At 33.2% G+C, this 24,874-nt stretch overlaps 1 protein-coding gene across 1 annotated transcript in view; it reads left to right on the forward strand.

Moving 5' to 3' along the window:
- The first annotated feature begins 2,356 nt into the window (after positions 1 to 2,356).
- Positions 2,357 to 24,874, forward strand: part of LOC133200140 (E3 ubiquitin-protein ligase SMURF2-like) — a 29,277-nt gene continuing 6,759 nt past the window's right edge. Inside the window, exons 1-11 of the mRNA XM_061335893.1 lie at positions 2,357 to 2,526; positions 4,671 to 4,709; positions 5,710 to 5,818; positions 6,639 to 6,772; positions 20,515 to 20,680; positions 21,429 to 21,512; positions 22,019 to 22,260; positions 23,302 to 23,386; positions 23,565 to 23,735; positions 23,981 to 24,164; positions 24,516 to 24,619. Coding sequence (XP_061191877.1) covers positions 2,478 to 2,526; positions 4,671 to 4,709; positions 5,710 to 5,818; positions 6,639 to 6,772; positions 20,515 to 20,680; positions 21,429 to 21,512; positions 22,019 to 22,260; positions 23,302 to 23,386; positions 23,565 to 23,735; positions 23,981 to 24,164; positions 24,516 to 24,619 — 1,367 coding nt within the window. The 5' untranslated portion in view covers positions 2,357 to 2,477. The remainder of the gene's footprint in view (positions 2,527 to 4,670; positions 4,710 to 5,709; positions 5,819 to 6,638; positions 6,773 to 20,514; positions 20,681 to 21,428; positions 21,513 to 22,018; positions 22,261 to 23,301; positions 23,387 to 23,564; positions 23,736 to 23,980; positions 24,165 to 24,515; positions 24,620 to 24,874) is intronic.

The raw sequence follows: 24,874 nt of genomic DNA on the forward strand, positions 1-24,874 counted from the left end.
GTAAGTTCTTTGTAAAACAGGCCCCTGGCTTTTTGACATTATAAACAAATTAGTTTCTTAAAAAAAATAAAAAACAAAAAAAATCTAATGGAACTCGGAAACTTTCATATCCTGTAATTAGTCATCTATAACATTATTGTTTATTATTATATTGTTATGAATCATTCTGATTCTACATTCGAGCACTCTAAAAGTGATATCATTAAGATGCCGGAGTTCCTCATTGACAATATCCTTGTAGTCATTGGAGACCAAGTCTTCCAACAATCTGTTGGAATTCGAAGGGCACTAATTATGCCCCTTTATTAGTCTACCTGTTTTTAATATTCTTTTGAAGCAGAATTTATTTTAAAACTTCTACATAAGAAGAAACTCTTGCTGTGGCCTTCAACTATATCGACGACGTTTTGTCAATTAACAATACACTTGCAGTTATTTTCATTCGAATGTCGACTCGATATATACCAGTGTACTCAAAATAATAGACACAACAGAATGCACCACATGTGTTTCATATTTGAATGTTTTACTGACATTAATGGTCGCCCGCGTGGCTCAGTGGTTAGAGCGTCTGCTCTAGAGTCGCGGAGTAAGGAATTGATCCTTACGTCGCGGGTTCGAATCCCACTGTGGGACGTGGAGACCGGTCCTTCGGATGAGACCGTATAAACCGAGGTCCCGTGTCGCAGTAGGTGCTGGCACGAAAAAGATCCCTCACTGCTCAATGGCCGTAAGTGCCGAGTATAGGACAAAATTTGCAGCTCTCCACCGGCAAGTGGTGGCGTCTCCATATGAGTGAAAAATTCTCGAGAGGGACGTTAAACAACATACATACAAACAAAAAACTGACATTAATGGATACATGTAGCTAATACACTGTAACTTAAGTATAGGACAGACGGGACGACTTCAGCTTTCCTCGTCAACTTCCCTTAATTATACATGTAGTAACAATCCACTTTCACCTGCATATGGTGTTTAAGTCTCCCATCTGATTCTGTATGCAAGAGCATGCTCTGTTAAATGAGACAGGACACTGACAAAAAAGTTGATGTTACAGGGCTTTCACCAAGTCAGCATATTTCGCAAAGTCTAAGGTAGTTATAATGACCTTGTTTGCAAATACAATATACAGATGGGTCGTATTTTAACTGACTTTTTTTTTCTTACCAATTGTTGCAGCGGCGGATCCAGGAATTTCATAATGGGGGCGTAGTAGAAGGCAGGGGGTCTGGGGGCTGCATTGAAGCCCCCAGCGGGTCCAGAGCAAAGCGCTGGTGGGGGTCCAGGTGTTTTTTCGCTTGATTTTAAGATAATATACAAATAAAATTTCAAAAAAAAAATTCAAACCGGGGGGGGGGGGCGCACGCCCGGCGCTGTGTCAGCCTTTGTGTTGGGCCATTGCTTTCATACTAATTTTAACAATGGATTACTCCGTTTACCTACAGGGGGCTCGCGGCAGGGAATGCTTACATCTCCTAGGCACATGATCCTTCTCTGATATTTTCAGAGGTCAATGTTTTTTTTTTTCTTCTTTGGCCGTGTTCACAAGCTGTGTGATACTTTATTTAATGAAGACAATAATATAGAATACATTTGTAGTTATAAGTAAATTAAATACAGAATGGTTCTTGGAATAATACGAAAGTCACTATTTAAGTTAATAATTACTACCAACAAGGGATAATTACCACTTAATTAAAGAAAATCATTGTGTACTTGACCTCTGGCGCGAATCGTCTCGAGGCGAACGTCTCAGCGCGAATGGTCTTTCGGGACGACCCGTCCCACATAGTGGACTCAGGACACTGATGTACGTATAAGGATGGAACAATTGTAATGCTATGTAAACAAAAAAAAAATACTATCCGTTTGCGATGTCACTGTAAACATGGTAAATAAATTAACGAAACTAAAAAGTTGAGTTTGTACATAAAATCTCCAAATGAATGTAAACTTTTGAATTTCGTTATATGATGCCATTGTATAAACATGGTAAATAAATAAAAGAAATTAAAATCCATTTGAAAAGCTAAGTATATACACAAAACTCTACAAAAATGTAAGCCTTTTCAAAAATTCTTTTAGGAATTCTTAAGTACATGAAGTATTGTCTACTTTCATGTGATAGAAGTGCAAATAAGTTTGTTTATATCCTTCCTTATTGTGTCAATGACGTCCTGGGCCTTTGCCAATTTGTGCAATGCTTCTTTTGCTTCTAAAACTTTGTTATTTAAGCATAGTAATGTAAAAGAAAAAAATTTTCCCCCAAAAGAGTGTTCTAATCCTTTGTAAGTTGTTGCAACTACTACGGTGGCGGCCTTCCGGGGACTACCTGCTCATTAGCACATTCCCAACGGTAGCCAGTAACCGGAAGTTGTCTAGTTTAGCTCATTTGCATGAGAGACAAGAAGACAACAACGGGAAATGAGAGACAGACTATGACAAAGGAATGAATATGAATTCCACAAAAAGATATGGCTAGTAACGAGCCTAGACGACATGTCCAAAAGATCAGATTAACAGGTATGCTTCAATGATCGGATATACCATCTTTGAATACAATGAAAGTAAAACATGGCTGCCCTGTCTAAACTCGTTGTATTCATTCATTTCTTATAAAAATGTTTGATGTATATTTTAAATTTCTGTATCATCATTATTGTGGGAAATGTGAAAATTTTAGAGAGGGAATTCTTATTTGTATAATACTCGTGGTGTAGACACTCTGTCAGCGAATGATATGGCTGATCTCATCTCTTCACAGGTGATTTAATCTGAGTCAGACAAGCTAGTCTTCTTGTAAACAAATATGAATTAAGATATTTTAGCTCGTCAATTTGCATTTCACATATGACTTGTAAATAAATAACATACGAATTTATGAAATACTTGAAAAGTTGACAAGCTAGGCATGCCTGGTGGTGAGGTGGGTGGTGTAACTTTGGTAAAGATTTTTAGGCCTACATTTCAATAATGTGTCCTCTCCCAGGTACTGAATTTCGCCAACTTGATGAATTTTACACCAGTTTTTAGAAAATATAATTTTTTTTTTAGTAATCAAAAAAGTTTTATTCTTTTCAATTGAAATTTCATATTACAGCCTAATCTATTGTAAATATAATTTAATTGGTTACATTGCATTTGAATTAATACTGTAATATCGTCAGTATATAAAAAATCAATTAATTATAAGCATATTCATATGATGGTATTCAGAGGATGGGTGATGTTGAATCAGCACAATTTTATTTCATCTTAGACAGTACCAATTTATCACATGTGTGCCTTATATCACAGCTTAGACCCAAGGTCTGGGAAGTTTTGATTGGAGAGTGTGTCCCTTTTAAAATGCTTGCATACAGTTTACAGGTCAGGGAAATAAATACGACTACGAGAATTTTGATAACAATGTTATCAAAATGAAGTATTTTTATGCTCTCAGTCTGTAATATATATATTGGAAGTCTAACAGCATTTCTTGTATGGGTGGATGATTTCAACCAATAATTTTGATGTCATTTATATAGAATAACACTTCAAGCAGGACTATCAGACTTTCAACATGTACATGCCACATGTATTACTATTCAACTGTTTGATTTGATGATCTACTAAACAATATGCTCTTTAATTTAAAAGAAAAAAAACCCCTCAGATTGTGTTCAGTACAATCAATTAGCTATTTGGAGAACAATATTCATTTCACCCCTGGGATTTGGTAAATGTTGTCATTCTCAAGTACCCAAATGACAGTATTGTCCTCATATGAGTCAGTAATTTTATTTCTGTCAAGTTGGATAATTAGACCTTTAATATATTCAGATGAGGTCTAGATAAATAAGTAGTGCGTGTTCCAAGACTGAGCTAACCCTGGACATCTTTCTGATGTTGTATACTTTCTGGATGTAGAAATTCTGGTTCCTTATCTCTGTCATTTCTTTGTTTTACAAAACATCCTATACTCACCAGTGATTTCCCGGGATGAATGGAACCGTAAGCTGTCCTTTTGGGGAAAAGAAGTGAACATTGTTTCTCTTATAAAATATTGTTTGTTGTTGAAGTTAATTAATAAATTGTTAAAATAAAATGTTTTTTCTACCTACCTATCCAATTTTTTTTCCAGGTTAGAATAGGACACAAAGTTTCATATAATTTATCTAGCCTTATAATTGTATTTATTCTGCTTTCATGAGGATGATTGCAGTGGCGGATTTAAGGGGGGCACGCCAAGTTAGCATGAATCATAGTTTCGTTAAGAAAATGTAAAAATGTCTACTTGATAGACCTCATTTTTACCCTACAAAATCTCTACAATCCAGGAGCTTCCAGGGGCTTCGCCCACTGGACCCCCACCAGGGCTTCGCCCTAGACCCACGAAGCCCTGGTTCTACTTTTTGTGCCCCCCTAACTTCAATTCCTGGATCCGTGCCTGGATTGGACAATGATTGGTTGGGTAAACTCCAGAAATGCATGTACTCCTTGTACACTTGCTAGCTTGACAAATGTGTGCACGGATTGAGGACTCTATCTAAGATATGTTGAATAGAATCATAAAGTGTATGTGGATTGGTAATTTAAAATTTCATTGTATGTACAGTGTGTATATCATGTGTATGTTTTTAATGCATTTTAGAAATAATTTTTAGAAATATTTTTTTTTCTTTTAGTGCTATGTGCAAAGAATTTGGCGAAGAAAGACTTTTTCCGTAAGTAACATATATAGTAACAGGGTTGTTGATAATAATTGAAATAGAAGGGGACATTTTAAAAGTAGAATGGTGTCTTGGGTTCCTCTCCTAGTGGGAGTTGAGGGGACAGTGTCACAATGGGGGGGGGGGGGTATAATGTCATTATAGGCTGTGAAATTTCCCGGCCCCTGAGTCTTATGCACAATCCTGAATAAATAGAATATTCAGAGCTTTGTTATAATCTAGTTATCATGATTTAAATTTTGTTAAGGAAATCATTTATTCTTATTCTTTGTTCTTAAAGGTTGGTAACTTGGCATATATATTTCAATTAACAATAAAAAAATTTTCTGCTTAGTCAAAATTATGATGATTTTAAAAACTGAAAAATTTTAAATGTTGGATTTCATATGAAAGAGGAAAATGAAGTACAGTCAAACAATATTACATTGAACTTAATGGGTTGGAGAAAAAACTTTTATCCAAAAGTTTGAGTTATTGAGGTCAGAATACAGTGAATAAAAATAGTGGTAGCGACTTTCAAATCACTTTGATATATCCGTGGTATTTGAGATATCAGAGTTCAAGATACTGAAGTTCAACTATGAAATGAAAATGCAGTAATGCAATTTTTATGCAAAAGGAATGAAAATCAAACAATGCATAAGCAATAGTTTTTATTGGAACAAAAAAAGTGTTGTTATCATAGTTGTATTCATTGGAACAGGGCAACTGATGAATTTTTTTGTTAGTTTTGTGAAGTAAACATCTATGAAATGTTAATATTTGTTGTCCATCAAACTCCATAATGTATTCATCTTATCGATGGAAATTCAATAGAACATTCTTGAAAAAGTCATTTTTAAATGTATCATAATCATAATTTTTATCTACATGTCATCACAAAATAAGGGGCCATTTTTTTTTCAAGAAAATTAAAGGAGTTGTCTCTCTTCTGTTATGAAAAAAAAGTCATGTTTCTCATGCACGTTTAAAAAGTACCATGTTTTTATTTAAGGTCTTCCTGATCCATTTTCCAAGATAAGTGTAGATGGATCTGGACAATGCCATTCAACAGATACCTGTAAAAACTCATTGGATCCAAAATGGAACCAACATTATGACTTGTGAGTGATTTCTTTATAGCAATCAAGAAGATGGGCACATTTGGTGTGTGATCAACAGAAATCATGCATACAAAACATTTATAGTTTAAATGTGCATACAAACATTTATAGTTTAAAGGTCCACAATATGGTCAGCTGACCACAGCTGAATAGACTTTACAAAGTTACACATATAGGAAAATTATACATTTTCTTTGAAATATCTTGTCAAATTGAAATATTTAAGTTTGCTCGCTTTACTTAATAGGTATGATAACATTATAACACTTCCCTTAAATAATAAACACAAAGAAGATAATGGGGTATAGTTAAATGCAATTACATGTATATTAAAGTTTCTTTAGGTTGGGAAAATTTGCTTCTTTCTTGGTGCAACTGAACTAAAATTTATCTATTGTAAATTTTATGAAATCAGAACATAAAAATGTGTTTAAAAATGACTCATCCGTCAAATTTTCAAGTTATTTTTTAGCAAATCAAAATGCAAAATCGGGAAAATATTTCCCTTTCCTATTTCACTGGAACCCTATACATAAAAAAAAATGCTGATTTCATGTGACAAATCAATGAAATTTTCTCTTGTGCTTAGATTCCTGCCAAATGCCAATCAAATTGCCCTTATTTTTACAAAGTATTTTGTGTAATTAATATTACATTATGTGATTTAAAATATAAGCAAATGCCAAAGTATTACTTATTATCACTCATATTGTTATTTTAATTCTTAATTGTGATTGAGATACATCCAGTTTAACATTTAAAATTAAACATAAGAACTTATTTTAAAAAATATATTTTTCATAAATCTCTGTTTTTCAAGATATGTCGGTCCAAAAGACTCCATAACAATCAGTGTATGGAACCACAAAAAAATCCACAAAAAGCAGGGGGCAGGTTTCTTGGGGTGTGTCCAAATAAAATCTAATGCAATCCAGCAGCTGAAAGATACAGGATGTAAGTATCAGAGAGAGAGAGGGGGGGGGGGGGAAGAAAGAGAGAGAGAGAGATCTTTGATATTTGTACATTACTACAGATTACCTTTGTTCAGATGCTCAGTTGTTTTTTTTAATAGAGCTATGTACAGTAAAACATGCTTACAGTGAGCACACCTGTAATGAATTGACACTTATAGCGAAGTGATTTTTAGTACCCTTGACTTTAAAATATATTTAACAATTAACGGAATTACGCTTATAACAAAGCAAAATTGTCCGTCCCTGACACTTTGTTATAAGCGTGTTTTACTGTTTTTGTTGTTATACTGTGCGTGTACATAAATTGACATATCAAAATTTAGCGCAATCACTGGGTATGGAGTTGTTGGCGAAATCTTTAATTAGCGCTATACATGTCTGTGCTGTATATTTTATGTATGATTTCTTAGATGTATTCATGAATTAGCACATCGTTGTCTGCGCCAAAGCTGCTAAAATATGAAGCCCGCTTTTTTAAGTACACATACAGTATATCTAGGATTTCAATTAAATTCAATATTCATTTAACTTTCCCAATTGTCCTCTGTCAAATCAGAACAACTATTTGATCAGTCAAGAATGATCTTTCTTTTGCCACTGTTGTTAAGAATGTAGAACTTGGACAGTGGTGCCTGAAATTGTTTGTGCTTCTAGACAATATTTTGTCCACCATGACTTAAAAAAACAAAACCACGAATTTATTGGTTTACTGCGAATATATAGTACAGATCTTTCATATATAGAGAATGTCACAGGTTATATTAAAACACCTGTACTTGGCTTTAAATGTGTTTGTTTACTAATAATTATACATTTGATTATCAAAAGAATCATTAAAATTTTGGGTCAACATCATCAACTGGATGTTACATTATGTTTATCAAGAGTTATGATAAACAACAGACCTTAATACCATATATGGAGGTCAGATATTCAAATGATTTACTGTGTGGATAGGAATCATCATTGTTCTTGGGGGACCAATGTTCTTGGATTTCTTGAGTCACCCTAAACCATGAATTACATCCTCATGAATAAACTTTGTCAGATTATTGATTTATTAAATCTTCTGTAAATGCGAGTTACTAACGAAATTACATCCCCTCTAACCAGTTAAGTTTTGATTGCTTTTGAACAATGACCCCCCACAAGTTAAAATGATTAAACATCATCTGTAGGTAACTGTCCTTCCAAATGTTTTCACACATGTTAGACTGAGAATGGTATCAAATATTATTTGCTTTGAAATTACATAATTACTTTGGATTCAGGTATGGATTATTGAATTATAGTTACATCATTATCTTTCCTGGTAAAGCAATTCACTGAATATTGATGAAGTTTTCCCAGGGGGGCATTCCTTGAAATCTTGTTGGTAAATTTTACAAACTGATTCATGATTTATAAATAATTGATGCCTTTATATAAACTGTGGTTGTATTAATCAAATCAAACTCATGATCAGTTTTGTCCGTGGGTACTTGTACACAGTACACACTTCCTGAATGAGTTAAAATCTACTTTGATGCTATTACATACTTGTTTCTGGTGTTGAGTTACAAATCTTGCTGTACACTGTACTTCATATCTTCATCTGAGATAAACTATACATTATCATATGTTTATTAAAAGGAATCTTTGAGAAAAACAAGAGTTTACAGATTTATAATTCTGAATTTTAGTTACTTTTACTCTCAGACCATGCAATGGTGTATAAGGTACATGGACATATCAAGTAAGGAAGAGTTGGACAATAATAGTATAGAATATAACTGAATACAAGCAAATATTGTTTTAGCAAATAAAGCCTTTTTTGGGAGTTGAACTATGTTCAATCTCCCTTGGTCATCACGGGATTTCTAAGCGCAGTAATTTGTATTGATTATATAGTGGCCGTCCGTGGGGCTTCTGTGTCGACCAATTTACTCCTGTGATATTCAATGTAAATTTGCATAAACGTCCGCCATAAAATAGTCTATTTCAATTTTCTGAATTTATCTAATTTTGATAAATGACATGAAACTAAATGCAATTGAATTTCATTTAACTTAATTTAAATACTATATTTTGATTAAATTAAAATTGATCTATACAGAACTAAAAAAAAAATGTTGAAAATTGTCGTCACGAACCTCCCTTGCAGCACATACAGCGGCACCTATAAACAATGAGAGGAAATTAACGACAACTCTGCACACATGTAACTACATGACTGCGCGAAACCTCTTTGCATTGACTAACGTGTGGTAAAAATTATTTCACAATCAATGTTATAACTTTTTTTTCAGCCATAAATATTCGAAGTTTTCAACAATATTTATTTGGTAATACAATAAATATCAAAAGAATAAATAAATTACATGTACATTGATTGGGATATAAATGAACAATTGTTCGTTTAATATTGAATCCTAATACGTTTAACATCGAAGAGGAAGAAAATCGAAGAGAAGGTGATTAACGTACACAGAAAGGTGAAACTTTAAAATAAATTACTAGATTAAGCTTTTTGAGTTTTCAAGTTTTTTTCATGTTGTAGCATAAAATTTATAAGCATTTCACATATGAAATTCTTGATAAAATAAGTCGGAACAGCCGAGTCTGACATTTGAACTACATGTACATGTAAATTTTAAGTGGGAAAAACAACAAATTATAACCGTTTACGTAAGATTCATATAACAAGCTGAAACTGCTTTTTTCAGGGATCGACATTAACGGTTGTCCGATTGCCCGGGACAAGTAAATTCTCAGTTCGGGCAAGTGAATCTTACGACGTACAAGTGAATATTTCTCATAGAAATGTACATATTTATTTAGTTTACATTAATTTGTATTTAAAAACCCCAATAAATTGAAGACTTGATTTCCGCCAGGTACCTGACATTGTTTTTGCATTCGGAATTCCTTGTCAGCATTTCTGGATTATACTTTTCATTTGAAAATCCGGTTCGTTATTCCGTTTTTTTCCCTGGTAAATATGCTGTTCGTCTAACATCTCTGGAAATTTGGATAGTAGATTATTTATTCACTCACAGAATATAAGTACAGAGTAACACGATGTATCCTGATCATTAAGGTAAAGATCGATGTATGTTACGTAGCAACTATCTTCCTTCAGCGTTGTTTCACAGTTATCTCAGAAAATCACGATTCACAAAAGAATCCTACCGAAAATAAGTTTAAAAATATGAATTTTATAAAACGGAGCGTTATTGCTACATATGGCAGTGTGTGTTAAACCAAATACACATTTTTTCTTGTCGTAACATTTACAGTAATAAAAATTTATTCTGAAGTTTTTTCCTTATTTTGGGCAACCAAGTTTTGCATTCGGACAAGTCAAAGTTTGAGATCACTTGCCCGAAGGGCAAGTAAATCTAAAAGTTAATGTCTATCCCTGTTTTTGTTGTTGTTATTTTTCAAACTTCCAAACAATTAATAGTCATGTGAAGAAGGAAATAAACCATGGCAAAATCTCGCAAATATTTCACCTATGCTTCTAGGTCCATTTGGACAGACACAACTGTAAAGTCTGTACAACTGTAAATGAATTTACCGTGCAGTGATTTTCAGAGCAGAGTTGTCAAAATTTTTGAATCACTGTCAGACATCTGGTCTGACAAAGTCAAATGATCTGTTAGACTGGACAAAGATTTGTCAGACCAGATACATGCGTCTTATTTTGTACGCTGGATCGCTGATAAAGAGAAAAAAATAATAGCACTAAAATAAGATGTCTTTTAAGTTTTATGATATTCGATCTCACAAAAAATCCTATCTTATGATACAGAGTCTCTAATCAGAGACATGCTTTAACAATTTTGATCGACAATCGGCACCATACGGACGTTTTCGGCGTTTTGTGGCCCTTACCTAGGCACAGCGTTTAAGAAATTTGCATCACGTTCAATATTTTAAACGGTCGTTTGGACCACTGTTTTCTTCAGTGTACGTTATCGGTCCAGAAAATTCCTTTCCGACCTTGCCGACAAGACTGAGTGTTTTTGACCAGTCTGCAGATAAGAATTACTTATAAAGAAAGAAGTAAATGTGTGACAATTTCAGATGACATTAATTTTTAATCCTAAATTTCATGAATTTGTCAGCATTCAGTGGGTCACGTGTACAACACTAGTACTGAACTTGAAAAATGTGTGTTACATTAGTTAATGCATTTCAACACGTCTGCATATAAAAGTGTATTGCAGTAGTACGTTATCATTAAAAAAATGTTTCATTTGATTTTATTAATAAAACAGTTAAAATGAATGAATACATGCGTGTGCGGACACAATGGCTTATTAAGACCAGTGATCGATATGTGAGAAAGATCGATTCTCATAATTACAACAGTTTTATTTCTTGCAATAGCTCGTTAAACTACATCTGATTTTCAAAAAAAATCAAAACAGATTCAAGTCGATCGTTTTAATTCATTGAAAGTTTGAAAAACTTGTCCAGCTCAGCTATATAGTGTTCAATTACACTGAAATTTGCATCAAATCAAAATCACAAATAGTAAATGTCACTCGCGTTGCACAGTTGTTCAAAATCGTTTGCTCTAGAGATTCAAAGTAATGTGTTGATCATTACGTCTTGGGTTCGAATCCCACTGCGGTATGCGTTCAGAAACGGACCCTTCGGATGAGACCGTATAAACCGAGATCCCATTTCGCAGTAGATGCTGGCACCAAAAAAAAATCCCTCACTGCTCAATGGTTCTGAGTGTCCTGTATAGGTAAAAATTTGCAGCCCTAGCCTCCATTGGCAAGTGGTAGTGTCTCTTTATGAGTAAAATTCTCGAAGAGATGTAAAACAAACAAACAAAAGGCAAAGTATTCAGAGATATTTACTTCTATATAGAAATTTCTTGACATGAAATTAAAAATTATGGGATTTTAAAAAAAAATACATAATGATTGGGTTATAAAGATAAAAACATTTTGATAGAAAAATTAAATACAAAAATTCTATAAAAATTAATTATTGTGTCCGAAAAGAAGCAGTTATACCCAAAAGATGATATCAACTGTGTGTTCCAATCAGAGGAAGAAAAAAATGACAATTAAGTGTCTGTTGATGGTAACATTGAAAATAAAAAGTGCCAGTTGGTTGTTGGCACCAAGGATGTTGTACATATTCAGAAGAGAGTAGGGAGGGCGTTGTGCTTCAAATGCTTTCATAGGTATTTGAAATAAATTATAAATGTTCGAAAAATTAAAGAAAGGAGCCCAGAAGATAAAGAATTATTTTCAGAAATTGGGATGAGCTGTATCAGCATGTTCATTAAAATTTTATTGATTCATATATTACATCCAAATGACTTAAAAAGTTACGTTTGTCTTGAGAGAACTTTGCTGCAATAGAACCATTAGAATGCAAACCATTCAAAGTTGTGTTGATTCAGATTGCTTAACAAATTAAGACCGCGGAACATTAACTGGCAAAATTGGAAATATGCAACTTACATCATCTCCATCTGTTACCGTCAAAATGTTGAACGATAGACAATGAAATGGGTGGGTACAATTTGACACGGACGTCCGAGAAAACATTGGATTGAAATTCTAGTTTGAAATTCATTTTCAATCCACCTCAGCTACGCAAGAACGTACGGTATTACTGATTAACCAAGAAGACAAATAATTTCAATTTTGGAATAGTTTGAAATTTATATAAATCAGAATTTTCTGTCCAGTGTATGTAAAGAAATATAAATGGAGAAATATTTGATTTCTGTTTGGTATGTGTATGTGTGTGCTGGGAGGGAGGCGGGCTGAACGATCTTGGAATAAATATGAAAATTTTCTTTTAAATTGACAACCCCTCCCTGCTTTTGTTTATCAAACAGTTTTCAGTGAAGACAAAACTAAAAAAAAAGTTTTTGTCATCCTAGAAATAAATATATTCTGTCATGTGAAGGCATGATCTGACTCGACAATTTTTGCCCCCTCTTCTAGAATCAAATGGCTGTCCCTGAAAAAGTAATCTCTGTCTTCTTTTACTTTTACGTATCCTTAAAATTATAGCCTAAAGTACTCATATAAATATGAATGTCAAACAATATGTATTTGTGAATTGAAATTATTTGTCTTTCGGATCATACATTCACACTTTAGGTTTGAAAACAGCTCAGGTGGATTGAAAATGAATTTCAAACTAGAATTTCAATCCAATGTTTTCTCGGACGTCCGTGTTGAATTGTAACTGCCCATTTCATTGTCTCTCTTTAAACATTATGATTGTAACAGATGAAAATTTAAATGACGTAAGCTGCATATTTCTAATTTCGCCAATTAATGTTCTGCGCTCTTATATTATATGGATCTTATGTGAGAATTGGCTTAAATGAATTTTGGATATTTAATAAAATAAATAAATTGGGATTTAAGTTGAATGTATGTGTACAGGAAAAAAATCTTCATAATTGCAAAACATTGTTATTAATATTGTGTAGATTTAGAGACCCCTATGAGTTTGATATCGCCATATTAATATATGCGGACACATTTTTTTTTCATGACACGCACGTAGCATCGGGGAGGGGGGAGGGGTCTGCCCCCCATTTTTTTCCAAACATGAAATTTTATAAAATTTTAATATTGTAAATGTTCATGGAAAGTCCCCCCCCCCCTACTGTTTGTTGCAGAATATTCAAATAAGGTTGATGTAGTAGTGTATGAGTAAAATTTGATACTGAAAGAAGTTTGAAACCTATCCCCTTACCCAAAAAATAGAATTTTCGAGTTAATTTTCGAGGCCCCCCTTTTAAAAAACGATGCTACGTCCCTGCATGGGAATATTAAGTGGTAAAAGTCTTTGAAAATCTGAATAAGAACAGCATGGTTAAAGTCATTAAAGTTACTCAGGTGAGTATTGTGGCCCATGGTCTTCGTTATTCAAATGTTTTTGAAATTATTTCTAATGTTTGGTTTGTATCTCTGTCAAATCTGCAATAGTTGACTTATATCTAAAGCATGAAAAAAAAAATGTTCCAACACTATAGCTCCTTTACTTCCTATTAAATCTTTCACATTACAATGTTCAACTCCCATGAGTACTTTCAGTACTTTGATTTAGTGAGTTGACATTTGTGGTAGACAAAAGAATCTTGAAGGAGATGGGCGAACAATGCGTGCAAAATGCTTGTATAAAAGTCAAATTCATCTTGTAATTTAGTATTTAGAGTTAAGTTCTTATTATTGACAGGTATGAAATTATGGTAAATAAAACTTTTCTGTGAAAAATTCTTTGGACTAAAATCATTTCATGATTTAAAAAAAAAAAAAGTGATATTTTTGGAACCCAAGCAATAACAATCCCAAGTTTCAATTATTTCTTCCAAGACTAACACACTAACTGCAACACTTTACAGATTTTGACAAACATCGGCATTTAAATCATGTTTGTGATATGACCCTTGACTAAATGGAATTCAAATATTGCTCAAAAGATACCAATGTTGTGTCACAAAAGTGTATTTTTAAGGTATAGTGGGTTTTTGCTCCATGTTTTTGGTAACTGAAAAATGTATTTTTTTAATGCATATTGTATGTATTATCTTTCAAAAAAAATGGAGCAAAGACCCACTCTTTTTTCGTGGACAAATATTTTCAATCATTGTGTGAGATTGTTGCAAATTGTGGAGATTTTACATAAAGTATATGTTAATGTTAAATAAAATATCAAAGAAAATTTTTACAAGTTGAGATTTAATTTTTCACTTTCTTATTTGCACAGTATGCATTTTGCTTGCCTTGTTTGCCCATCTTTTTTCGAGTATTTTACAAGACATGAGTACAAGGATGGGGTAATTGAAAAAAACTTGTAATTGAGTGTAATTTATTAAATTTTTCAAAGTAATTGGTATTAAATTGTATTTGACCTTTTAATGCCCCTGTAATCAAAGATTTTGGGGGCATTAAGTTTAGGGATGGGTATCACCAAAAATTTTTGTATTACGATATATCACATTTTTTTCCCCAAAATATCATGATAATATCATGATATTTTTACAAGCAATTTTTACACTGAATTTAAATGAATATCCATAATTTTCCTGAAAAATATCCCCGAAAAACATAACTTCACTTCTTTTCATTTTTTTATTTTCACAATATCAAGCAATGTGGATGCTAGGAAGCCGTTCTTTTACCATTTTCAACATTTTTTACACTTCCTGTAAATGTAATTTGAAAGATTGAACAAATAAAAAAATAATTTCTGGATCTTATAAGTATGTACCTAAATACCAGTATTTTAGTTTCTGTATCACGATACGTATCACGCATTTAAAAATCACGATATACTGGTGTACTGATAAAATCGCACATCCCTAATTAAGTTTTTGGTCTCTGCCTGTTTGTCTGTTAATCTTTTTGTCTGCAAACACTTTAACCTTGTCCATAACTTTTGAATGGTTGGTGCTAGAGTTTGCATATTTCACATGTGTATTTCTTGTGTCCAGACCTTTTGTTGGGTACCAATATTTTTTACCTTTTGACCTTTGAGTTTGACCTACATTTGAAAAAAATTTAACCTTATAGCCATAACTTTTGATCAGTGGGGGCTAGGATTTTCATATATCACATGTGTATTCCTTGTGACAAGGCCTTTCTTTTGGGTACTAACATTTTTGACCTCATGACCTGGACCTTGGAGTTTGACCTACTTTTTGAACCAAACAAATCCATGATTAGTCATATTGATATGAAAGCATCCCCAGGGTCATATGAATATGGAAGCATCGTCAAATAGTTTAGATTAAATTTTTTTTTCAAATCATGACACCTAGGGGTAGGTAGGGGCTACAACAGGGAATAAAAATTTTACATAGGAATATAAAGGGGAGGAAATCTGCTGATGAAGAAAGACAGTCACAGTGACTCAGGTGAACATTGTAGCCCATGGGCCTATTTTTCTTTGTTGAAGTCCATTTGAAACCTAAAACCTTTAGCTCCCTATGAAGACACCTTGTAAAGGCACTAGAATACACAAAAGAAACCATTGCCCTGTTCACATGGAGAGTTTAATTCGAATTAAACATAAGGTACTGCGAATTAAATTTGATCCGCGTTCACACGGAGAATTTGATGCGAATTAGTTTAATTCGAATTAGTTCACTGCGCATTAAATTACTTCACATTAGCTCTGTGTGAACGCTAAGCGAAGCTAATTCAAATTAAATTTTGACGCATGCGTAAGGGCAGAATTAAGTCACAGGCCACATGTCGATGGTCAAATATAGGTACTTGTGCCAATTTTGAGTGGAAAACAAAGGAAAATTATGTTAATCACTAAAATGTGTACAGACACTATATGACATTATGTCAAATGTATATCTGTTGTGCACAATATGACGTGATTTGTAAATGACGTCATAATAGCCTCACTGAATAGCCTTGTTGTAGATATAAAATTATAATTCGCATTAGTTTACTTAGCATTAGCTGTCGTGTGAACGCAATTTAATTCGCATTAGTTTAATTCGCGTCATTTTACTTCGCATTAATTTACTGCGAATTGAACTCTCCGTGTGAACAGGGCATATATATACACATTAAATGTATTAACTCTTTTACATTTACTGTGGTACTGCTCTTTGCAGAGCAAATTAAAAAGATTGGTGAAATTTGACATAACAGCAATTGATTAATAAACGTCATTTGATTATGAACCAACAAGAAATTCACCAAACGTTATTAATTTGCCCTACAAAAGTAAACAGTACTGCAGTTATCCTGAATTAATTAGGAACACTAGTGTATTGTTTTTGCTCACCATTAAAACAATTACCCAATGAAATTGTTGTAAAAATATAAAATATGAAAATTGACATTTAAATGTTTCCCCTTAAAATATTTATTTCATGATTTGCATTATTTAACTTTTGACTGTCAAAATGGCTCTTCTATCTGTTAGCTGTACCAGTTCTTAAAGGCACTAAATTTATCTGTGGTAATGCTATATTTGCCATCATTGCATGGAATTGTGGTAGCAAAAGAATTCTGGGAAAGCTGCACACAAAAATTTGCTTCATGAATATTCAGACTTAATTTTGAATTTCCTCAGTTCTGACAGGTTAGTCTATAGAGCTCACTGTTTTAAACAAACACGCAGTGTTCGTCAGGATGGCCAGATACTGTTTAACAACCAGCGACATCCAAAAAAAAAAATTCATTGCTTAAAATGGAAAGAACTTAGAGATAAGGTAGATTAAATTAAAAATTTAGATAGATTTTGTTTTATCACAAGGCCCCTGGGCTTAAACAGTCACCTGAGTGTCTTAAGACATGTCTGGAGCAATATTACTTTCATTTTTCTTTTTCTTCATTAGTCTAAGACCTAAGAACCTTTATGTATCTTCATTTGCTCAAAATAGAAATGTGAACAAATTTGAGTACACTGCGCAAGGAAATTATCATTAAAATTTATAATAATTTGTAACCCTTTTCTTCTTGGAAAGATTTTTTTAAAAATTCCTTTATGAAGTAAAATGTAACATAGAAACACCCCCCCCCCCTTACCACCACATATTTAATTCTTTTTTGCATTAAAATTACTACATATGAATTTGATCATTTGTAGCAATGCACAGTTGAAGTCATTTTTGTACCCTGCTCCAAAGTAGACAGGGGTATACTGTTTTACCCTTGTGTGTCTGTCTTCTCTGTGTGTCTGTCCATAACAAAGTTTCATCGCAGTTTTCTTGGCAACTACTCATTGCAGATGTTTGAAATTTTAGCAGTCTTTGTTTAGGCATGCCATATGGTTTGATTCATTTATGTACAAATCTGATGTCAACTTCCTGTTTTTCTGTGCATCTGTTCGTACCAAAATTTTGTCACAGTTTTCTCAGCAACTACTCATCACAGATGCTTGAAATTTTAGCACACTCTTTGTTTAGGCATGCCATAGGGTGGGATTAATTTTTGTAAGAATCCGATTTTTACTTCCTGTTTATCTGTGTGTCTGTCCCTACCAAATTTCCATCGCAGTTTTCTCACCAACTACTTATCGCAGATGCTTGAAATTTTAGCACACTCTTTGTTTTGGCATGCCACATGTTGGGATTCATGAGAGCGAGGGTATTACTAGTGAGCATTGGCTCACAGACTTCTTGTTAAAGATTTTTTTCCATTGTTAAACTTGAGTGTTCAAAGAAAAACATGTTGCCTGCAACTGCAATAGCAACATTCAAGATATAAATAAAGCTAAGTTGTGTGCAGATTTTTATTCATTACAATTCACGCAATCGCCTGAAAAGAGAAAAAACAACATCCATAGAAAGGAAGACTCTGTGAACATTATTTTGTATAAAAATATAAGCAGAAGTATTCATTATAATTAGACACACTGAAAGTGTCAGAACATCTTCTGCTATAGAATTTTAGGTTGAAGACAAAGATACTTAATGCATGGAATTCGTTAACATTTTTAGTTAAAGGGGGGTATCAAAATTATTATTTTATGGCTTCCACATTCTTTTCTTTTTGCAAATGATGTTGAATAAATGAAGTAAGTCTTTAAAGGAGTAATAAATTCTTCACTGGACAGTAATGAATGCAGTATGAAAAATGTGGACAAATGTCACACATTGGTATTCACCTTGCAAATGTACTAGGGCAGTCAAATAAAATAATGATTGTCATTAGTTCTTGCCGTAATTACACTAAGCTACTTAAAGAAAACCTTTATAATTATGGGTGAAACGATATGCCTTCTTCACAGTTCGATACGTATCGTAAAATTTGGTCTCGGTTCGGTTATTTTCGATACGATACATTTTGATAGAAGGAAACAAATTCAACTGTTGTTTTACATGTTTTATGCTTCCTTTTACTTGATCTAGTCAAATAATTTATGTGCAAAAATGGATAGAAGAAATCAATTTAATTGATTTGACTGTTAAAAATTATTTTACAAACTGTAAGTCCACAAAAATTTACGTTTTTTAACTAATTATACTGAGAAGCATGTTTATACATTATGCCAAACCCGACTGAATGACGATCCCGACCGAAAAACGAACCGAACCGAAAATAGAGATTTTGTACTGTGTATCGAACCGAGAAAAAATACCGCGGTGAATCGATACCGCGGTGAACCGTTTCACTCCTATTTATAATGTCTTAGGCATCTCATCTCTTGGCTGTTTTGTGGTCAAAGTTTTAACAGATTTGATTAAAGTTTTATATGTTAGGAATCAAAAAAAAAAAAAGAAAAGAAAAGAAAGAAAGAAAAAGAAAGAGAGAGTATTGACCAGAGTTTATGTGTTAACTACTTTAATTTATGATTTAATTAAGTGTTAGGGGAACACAAAGTTAAAAATTGTTTTTAATTAATATTTCATATATGTATATATATATATATATATATATATATATATATATATATATATATATATATATATATATATATATATATATATATATATATTCAAAATGCAGTGTTCTTAGGTAAAAATGTAGAAGTTATGAATATGAATGGGGTGGTGATGGGCTATCATTTCACTTCTGTTTTAGCTATAGCCATGAGAATATATTTTTTAAACCATATGTAGATCTTAAAGTTAAGATCTTGAAAGCAACTCCCCTGTTTCGGTCATTGTACACAAGTAAAATAGGGATTTACTTGTGAACGTTTCCTCGGAAGTTATACTTTTTTTGGTGATACTGTATTTCTGGCCTCAGACTCCAAGTTAAGTGTTGAAATGTCAGATGAACTTGATGACCGAAAAACAGTAGTCATTAGTTTGTATTACTGTTGAAGAAGGCAGATTTTAACACTGTTATCTGTCAGGTTTACTTGCCCAGTTTAAAATAATTATTCATCAGATAAGCTTCTATTGACCTTTTCTTGAATGGGAGTTGTGGAGAGAAGAAATTGTGTTATGTACTTTGTACACATATAGATCATTTGAAAGACCTTAATACACAAATGTAGTAAATAATTAGCAGAGAAGTGTTGTAATAAGAAAAAAAGTTAATGACAAATTAAAATTCAAATATTTTTGATAGTAAATAAAATTAGGTAAGAGTTAGATGTGCATCAAGTAGACAGCCTGTCTCTTCTGAAGCATAGAATTTTGAAAATGTGTGGGCCGAATGAATGCCTTTTGCTCATGCATTTTAACAGTATATTTAAAAAGTTTATGTAATACAATATGAAAGGTTACTGAAGAGATTCAGTTGTGGGTTACAATACCCTTGTCACAGTACTTTACTGCCTTATCACAACTTTTTAAAGCTTCCAGTCTCTAATGTTAGAAGTTCCGCTTGAGTGCTAGTCCATGTTGTATTTGATATTACCTATAAATTACAATGACATCTTTGTTTTTACCTGTTGGTAGTACGATCCCCTGCAGTGAGGCTTATTTAGGTACATAGGCCATTCAATTTGACAAAGGAACCTTGATTTAGGAAATTAGATGTTGACCACTTAAGTGTGAACTATTATTTATTCAAAGGAAAGTATTTATTTTTGCAACTGAGCTTCGGGACCAGTTTAAATATATGGATTAAAAAATTCAAATGCAGGAAATGTTGAAGTACTAGACTTACTTCTTTGATTTGGATGTTCATCTTAAATGGATGACTGCCCATCATTGTACTCGGGTTAACATCCCTCGAAATGGGGCGAGGGAGGGACACACCCTATCTGTGTGTGTGCATGGACCCCGAACTTCTCAATCACCACACCCTCATGTTTCTGTTTCAGTTCAGAGGTTGGACCTCCAGAGAAACAGTGCCGATGATAGCGACAATGTTAGGGGACAGATTGTCATCAGTCTCATTTCGCGGGATCGAGGAGGTTCAGGATCAGGGCCTGTAAATACTGATGCCCCTGCTCTGATCCCACAGGATCCCAATGAACTCCCAGAAGGGTAAGCATTCAGTTTTGAGTAAAAAGTTTATATTTTTTTTATTCTTTATTTATTTATTTTTTTTTTGATGATCCACTTGAAGATTAAAGGGATATTTTAAAACAATTTTATTGTTTAAAATTTGATTTATATATAAGACTAAGTTCTGTTATTTTAGCTGATAACCTTTTGTAAAGAGAACACTAACTCCGATTTGTTGAGACTCTATCCCATGACTGTCAATTTGGAAAAGTGTTTCCGTCCTAAATTGACTAATTAAGTCAGTAACAATGTTACTTAGAGTGTTAAAAATGACAGCAAACCAAATGTAAAACTACATGTACCAGGCCACTGTGTGCCACCCCTGATGAAGGCAATTTTTATTGAATATTTAATCATATTCTTTTTGTTTTGGCTTAATTTTATAAAAAATGAAAGCTGTAAACAATTTAATGCGTATTTCTCACAGTGGGTGGAAAGATGACATTTAAAAGAAATTATATATTGTGAAGGTGTTATAGAATATCTGAGTATAAAAAATAACTTCACATTTATTTTGTCACTTTAATAGTCAGAAGAAGTATTAAGTAATATATATGATTTGGCAGAGGGGAATGAAAGTTCAGTCTTAAAAATAATAAGAAAAAAAGTATGTATGAAACTTGTAGGACAAAAAGTCTAGATTTTTTAGATGTGTTTGCTTTTCAGGAAACTTTATTTCATGTCATTGTTTTCTCTCTTACATTTGTTTCATTCATTACTTTGGTAGGTGGGAGGAACGACAGACGGCTAGTGGAAGGGTTCACTATGTAAACCACATTACCAGGACTACACAGTGGGAGAGGCCCACAAGGTGACAATAATTTATTATCCTTATGTCTCTGAAGACTGTAAATAATTAAATAATCAGACCTCTACCTACACCTGATCTTTATGGCTGTCTTTCCTGGGGGGAGCTGACCACTTACAGCTTATTTATTGCTCATTAAGAAGATAATTTTGATGTGTTTTGTGAGATTGTTGTGGGGTTGTCTGTCACTTTATCCATTTAAGTGTTAAGTAGATAAATATTATTGCATGTGTAGAATCTGTATTTGATCTCCTGGTGATAATATGTTTATGTTTGATATTTAGATTTCATCATGATTGGGCCTGTTTTGGTTTCAATTAAATACAAAGTTGATTTTAGAATAGAATAAAAATTACTGAAAAATAAGGAGAAATATATCATAATATGATTCCTGGAGTTTCCAAACAGAAATGTTGATTTTGTAAGGAGAAAAAAAAAAGATGATTAAAAAAATATAAACATTTGTCAATTGAGGATAAAAGTTTACAAAAGATAGTATTTTGTTGTAGGCCTGCTACAGAGTCTGTCAGGACGAGTAACTCCAGTAACAGCCTACAGAGCGTAAATCCTCCCAGTAGTCGGCCCAATAATCGGGCCGTTCCCAACAACAACAATAACAATAGTATCAATAATAATGAGGACAATGACTGTTCCAGTAACCCACCGTTACCAAGGAGACGATCCACCAGACATCGGAACTATCTCAATCGGTCTCAACTTCACAATGCAATAGAGTTACCAGATGGTTATGGTAAGGACTTGTATGCTAGTCAGTTCAGAGTAAAGAGGTCTCTTTTTTTTTTTTAAGTTCCCACAACCTAGTTGGGGGGGGGGGGGGCTTATGTAATACATGTATCCAGGGCTCGACATTAACTTTTTTTCCTACTTGTCCATTCAGACAAGTGACCAAGACATTTACTTGTCCGAACTTCAACTTCACTTGTCCGAAAATTTTCAATAAAGATCTAATACTGTTAACTGAAAAACTAAAAATAAAGTCCATTACATATGCATGATGTTATTTATAAATACAACAAACACATAAAACAAAATTTTATCTAGACTTTCTGTCCTGACAACATAAATGCTGTCAACATAAAACAGAATCCAAACTTCGTCAGTTCCATGCCTTTGCAGTAGTATGCAATTTGTTAACTTAGATCCCGATGGAGTGTACTCAATTACAAAGCGATCTATATCAGGATCGAAGTTCGGTTTATATGTACTGTTTCCGTCTTAAAGTACTGGTAAACTTTCAACAGTCGTTCTTTTTAAAATTTAGAGACTTCTTTACATTAAAATGCACTTGTCCAATCAGACAAGTGCCCAGCAATATTCACTTGTCCGTATTTTTTTTTCACTGGTACCGGACAAGCGTTAATGTCGAGCCCTGGTACCATCAGCATCAGTGTCTGAATCTTCGATTCCCTATGTTTAATCTTGTGAAAATGGAGATCAGAAAATTTAAGTTACAGCCAATCCTCATTATCTCGAACTGGATGAGATTGAGAAAAAAACTTCTGATCAGACATCCGAAGGTTTAAGGTATTTAGAGGGGTCAAATACTTAAAGTAAAAGTGCTTGGGACTTTCAAATCACTTCAACATATCCAAGGCATTTGAGATATTGGTGTTCGAGATGCTGAAATTCAGCTGTATTTGTTTTTAAGTATTTTACTATAGAGTGGGATGAATGAAGAATGTATATTTCTTGTAGTGGAAAAAAAGCAAATTAAAAAATATTTAACAGAAAGATTAGAATTTGATATGATATCACATTTTTTTTTCTTTAGAACAAAGAACCACTCAACAAGGACAAGTGTACTTTTTACACACCAGAACTGGTGTGAGTACGTGGCATGATCCCAGAGTCCCAAGGTCAGAAGCAATAAAAATAATTTAATAAAAAATGGAAAAGTATTAAAAAAACTTGTACACTAATTGCATTGGCCTAAAATTGAGGAAAAAAATATTACACCAGTCAGAAACATAGTAAGGAATTGGCAGGATATGCATGTGAATTTCCAAAACTACATGTATCTTTGTTTTGTTTCAGGGATCTGTCCGGATCAGAAATCCAGGATGAGGAGTTAGGGAATCTGCCGGTGGGATGGGAAGTCCGTCACACTGGGAGTGGGAGGGTCTACTTTGTGGACCACAATAACAGAACCACCCAGTTTACAGACCCCAGACTCTCTGCAAATATTCGCAGGCTTCAGACTCGAACGTAAGTTGTTTGTTTATATGATTATTCCGCATGCCAGGGTAAAAAGATTCAAACTAAAACACATTTTTTAATGCAATGAAGAAATAAAGTTTGATATTTAAAATTGATAATTCTTTACATTAAGATATAAATGAGATCGATGGCCTTTAGAGTACATCTTAAGGAGAATGAGACAATTAATATGCTTTGTACTTAGGACAGATGATAGTGCATGAATTAAGACAATTAATGTACTTTGTACTTAGGATAGAGGAGAGTGCACCGCCTGTCACTTCAAGAAGAATCATTGACAAAGAAAATGATTCTCCAGTCCCAAAGTACAAAAGAGATTTGGTGCAGAAGCTTAAGATCCTCAAACTCGAGTTACAGAACCTCCAACCCCAAGGGGGGCATTGCAGAATGGAGGTATCAAGGGAGGAAATATTTGAGGTAGAAGTTTACAAACTATGTAAATGTCCTTTGAGGAGCTCAGCCCCCTACCCCTAAAGAGTTTGAAACAAGTTTCTCTGCTGAAATTCCTTTTTTTATAAAGGTCATAAGCCATCATAAATAAGGCCCATTTATCCCCATAAGTGTTTTATTTTTTGATATACTTGTTTTCAGTCAGTTTTGTAAATATCTAATCTCTCTTTTAATTTTATTTTTACTTAGTTTGCACCAAGTATTGACCAAAACAAAAACAAAAACAAAAAAAAAACAACAACAACAACAAAAAACAAACAAACAACAACAAAAAACAACAAAAAAACCCCAATAAACATGACATGTTATGCCTTACAGGATTCCTACAGAACTGTGATGAAGTTACGAGCCAAAGACCTCAGAAAGAGACTAATGGTGAAATTCAAAAGAGAAGAGGGACTGGATTATGGAGGGGTGGCCAGGTATAACTTAGTTTATGTGAATTTATGTGATGCAAAATTATAGACCCAAATTATCATCACTTTTATCATAATTCAGTAAATATTTATTAGAAACTATGTCAAGTTATCTATGAAGTTAGAAATTGATTTTTGAATTTGTAAATGAATACAAAATATGCTTGAAAGCTTTATTTTTGTGAAAAAGTTCATTTATTTTAATTGTTTCATGATACTTTGATATATTTTGTGCTTGAGAGTGATGCCTCTGTAATCTGA

Source organism: Saccostrea echinata, unplaced genomic scaffold (assembly GCF_033153115.1).
Source record: "Saccostrea echinata isolate AGI-Se365-2 ecotype Australia unplaced genomic scaffold, CSIRO_AGI_Sech_v1 ptg000037l, whole genome shotgun sequence".
Taxonomy (NCBI): Eukaryota; Metazoa; Mollusca; class Bivalvia; order Ostreida; family Ostreidae; genus Saccostrea; species Saccostrea echinata.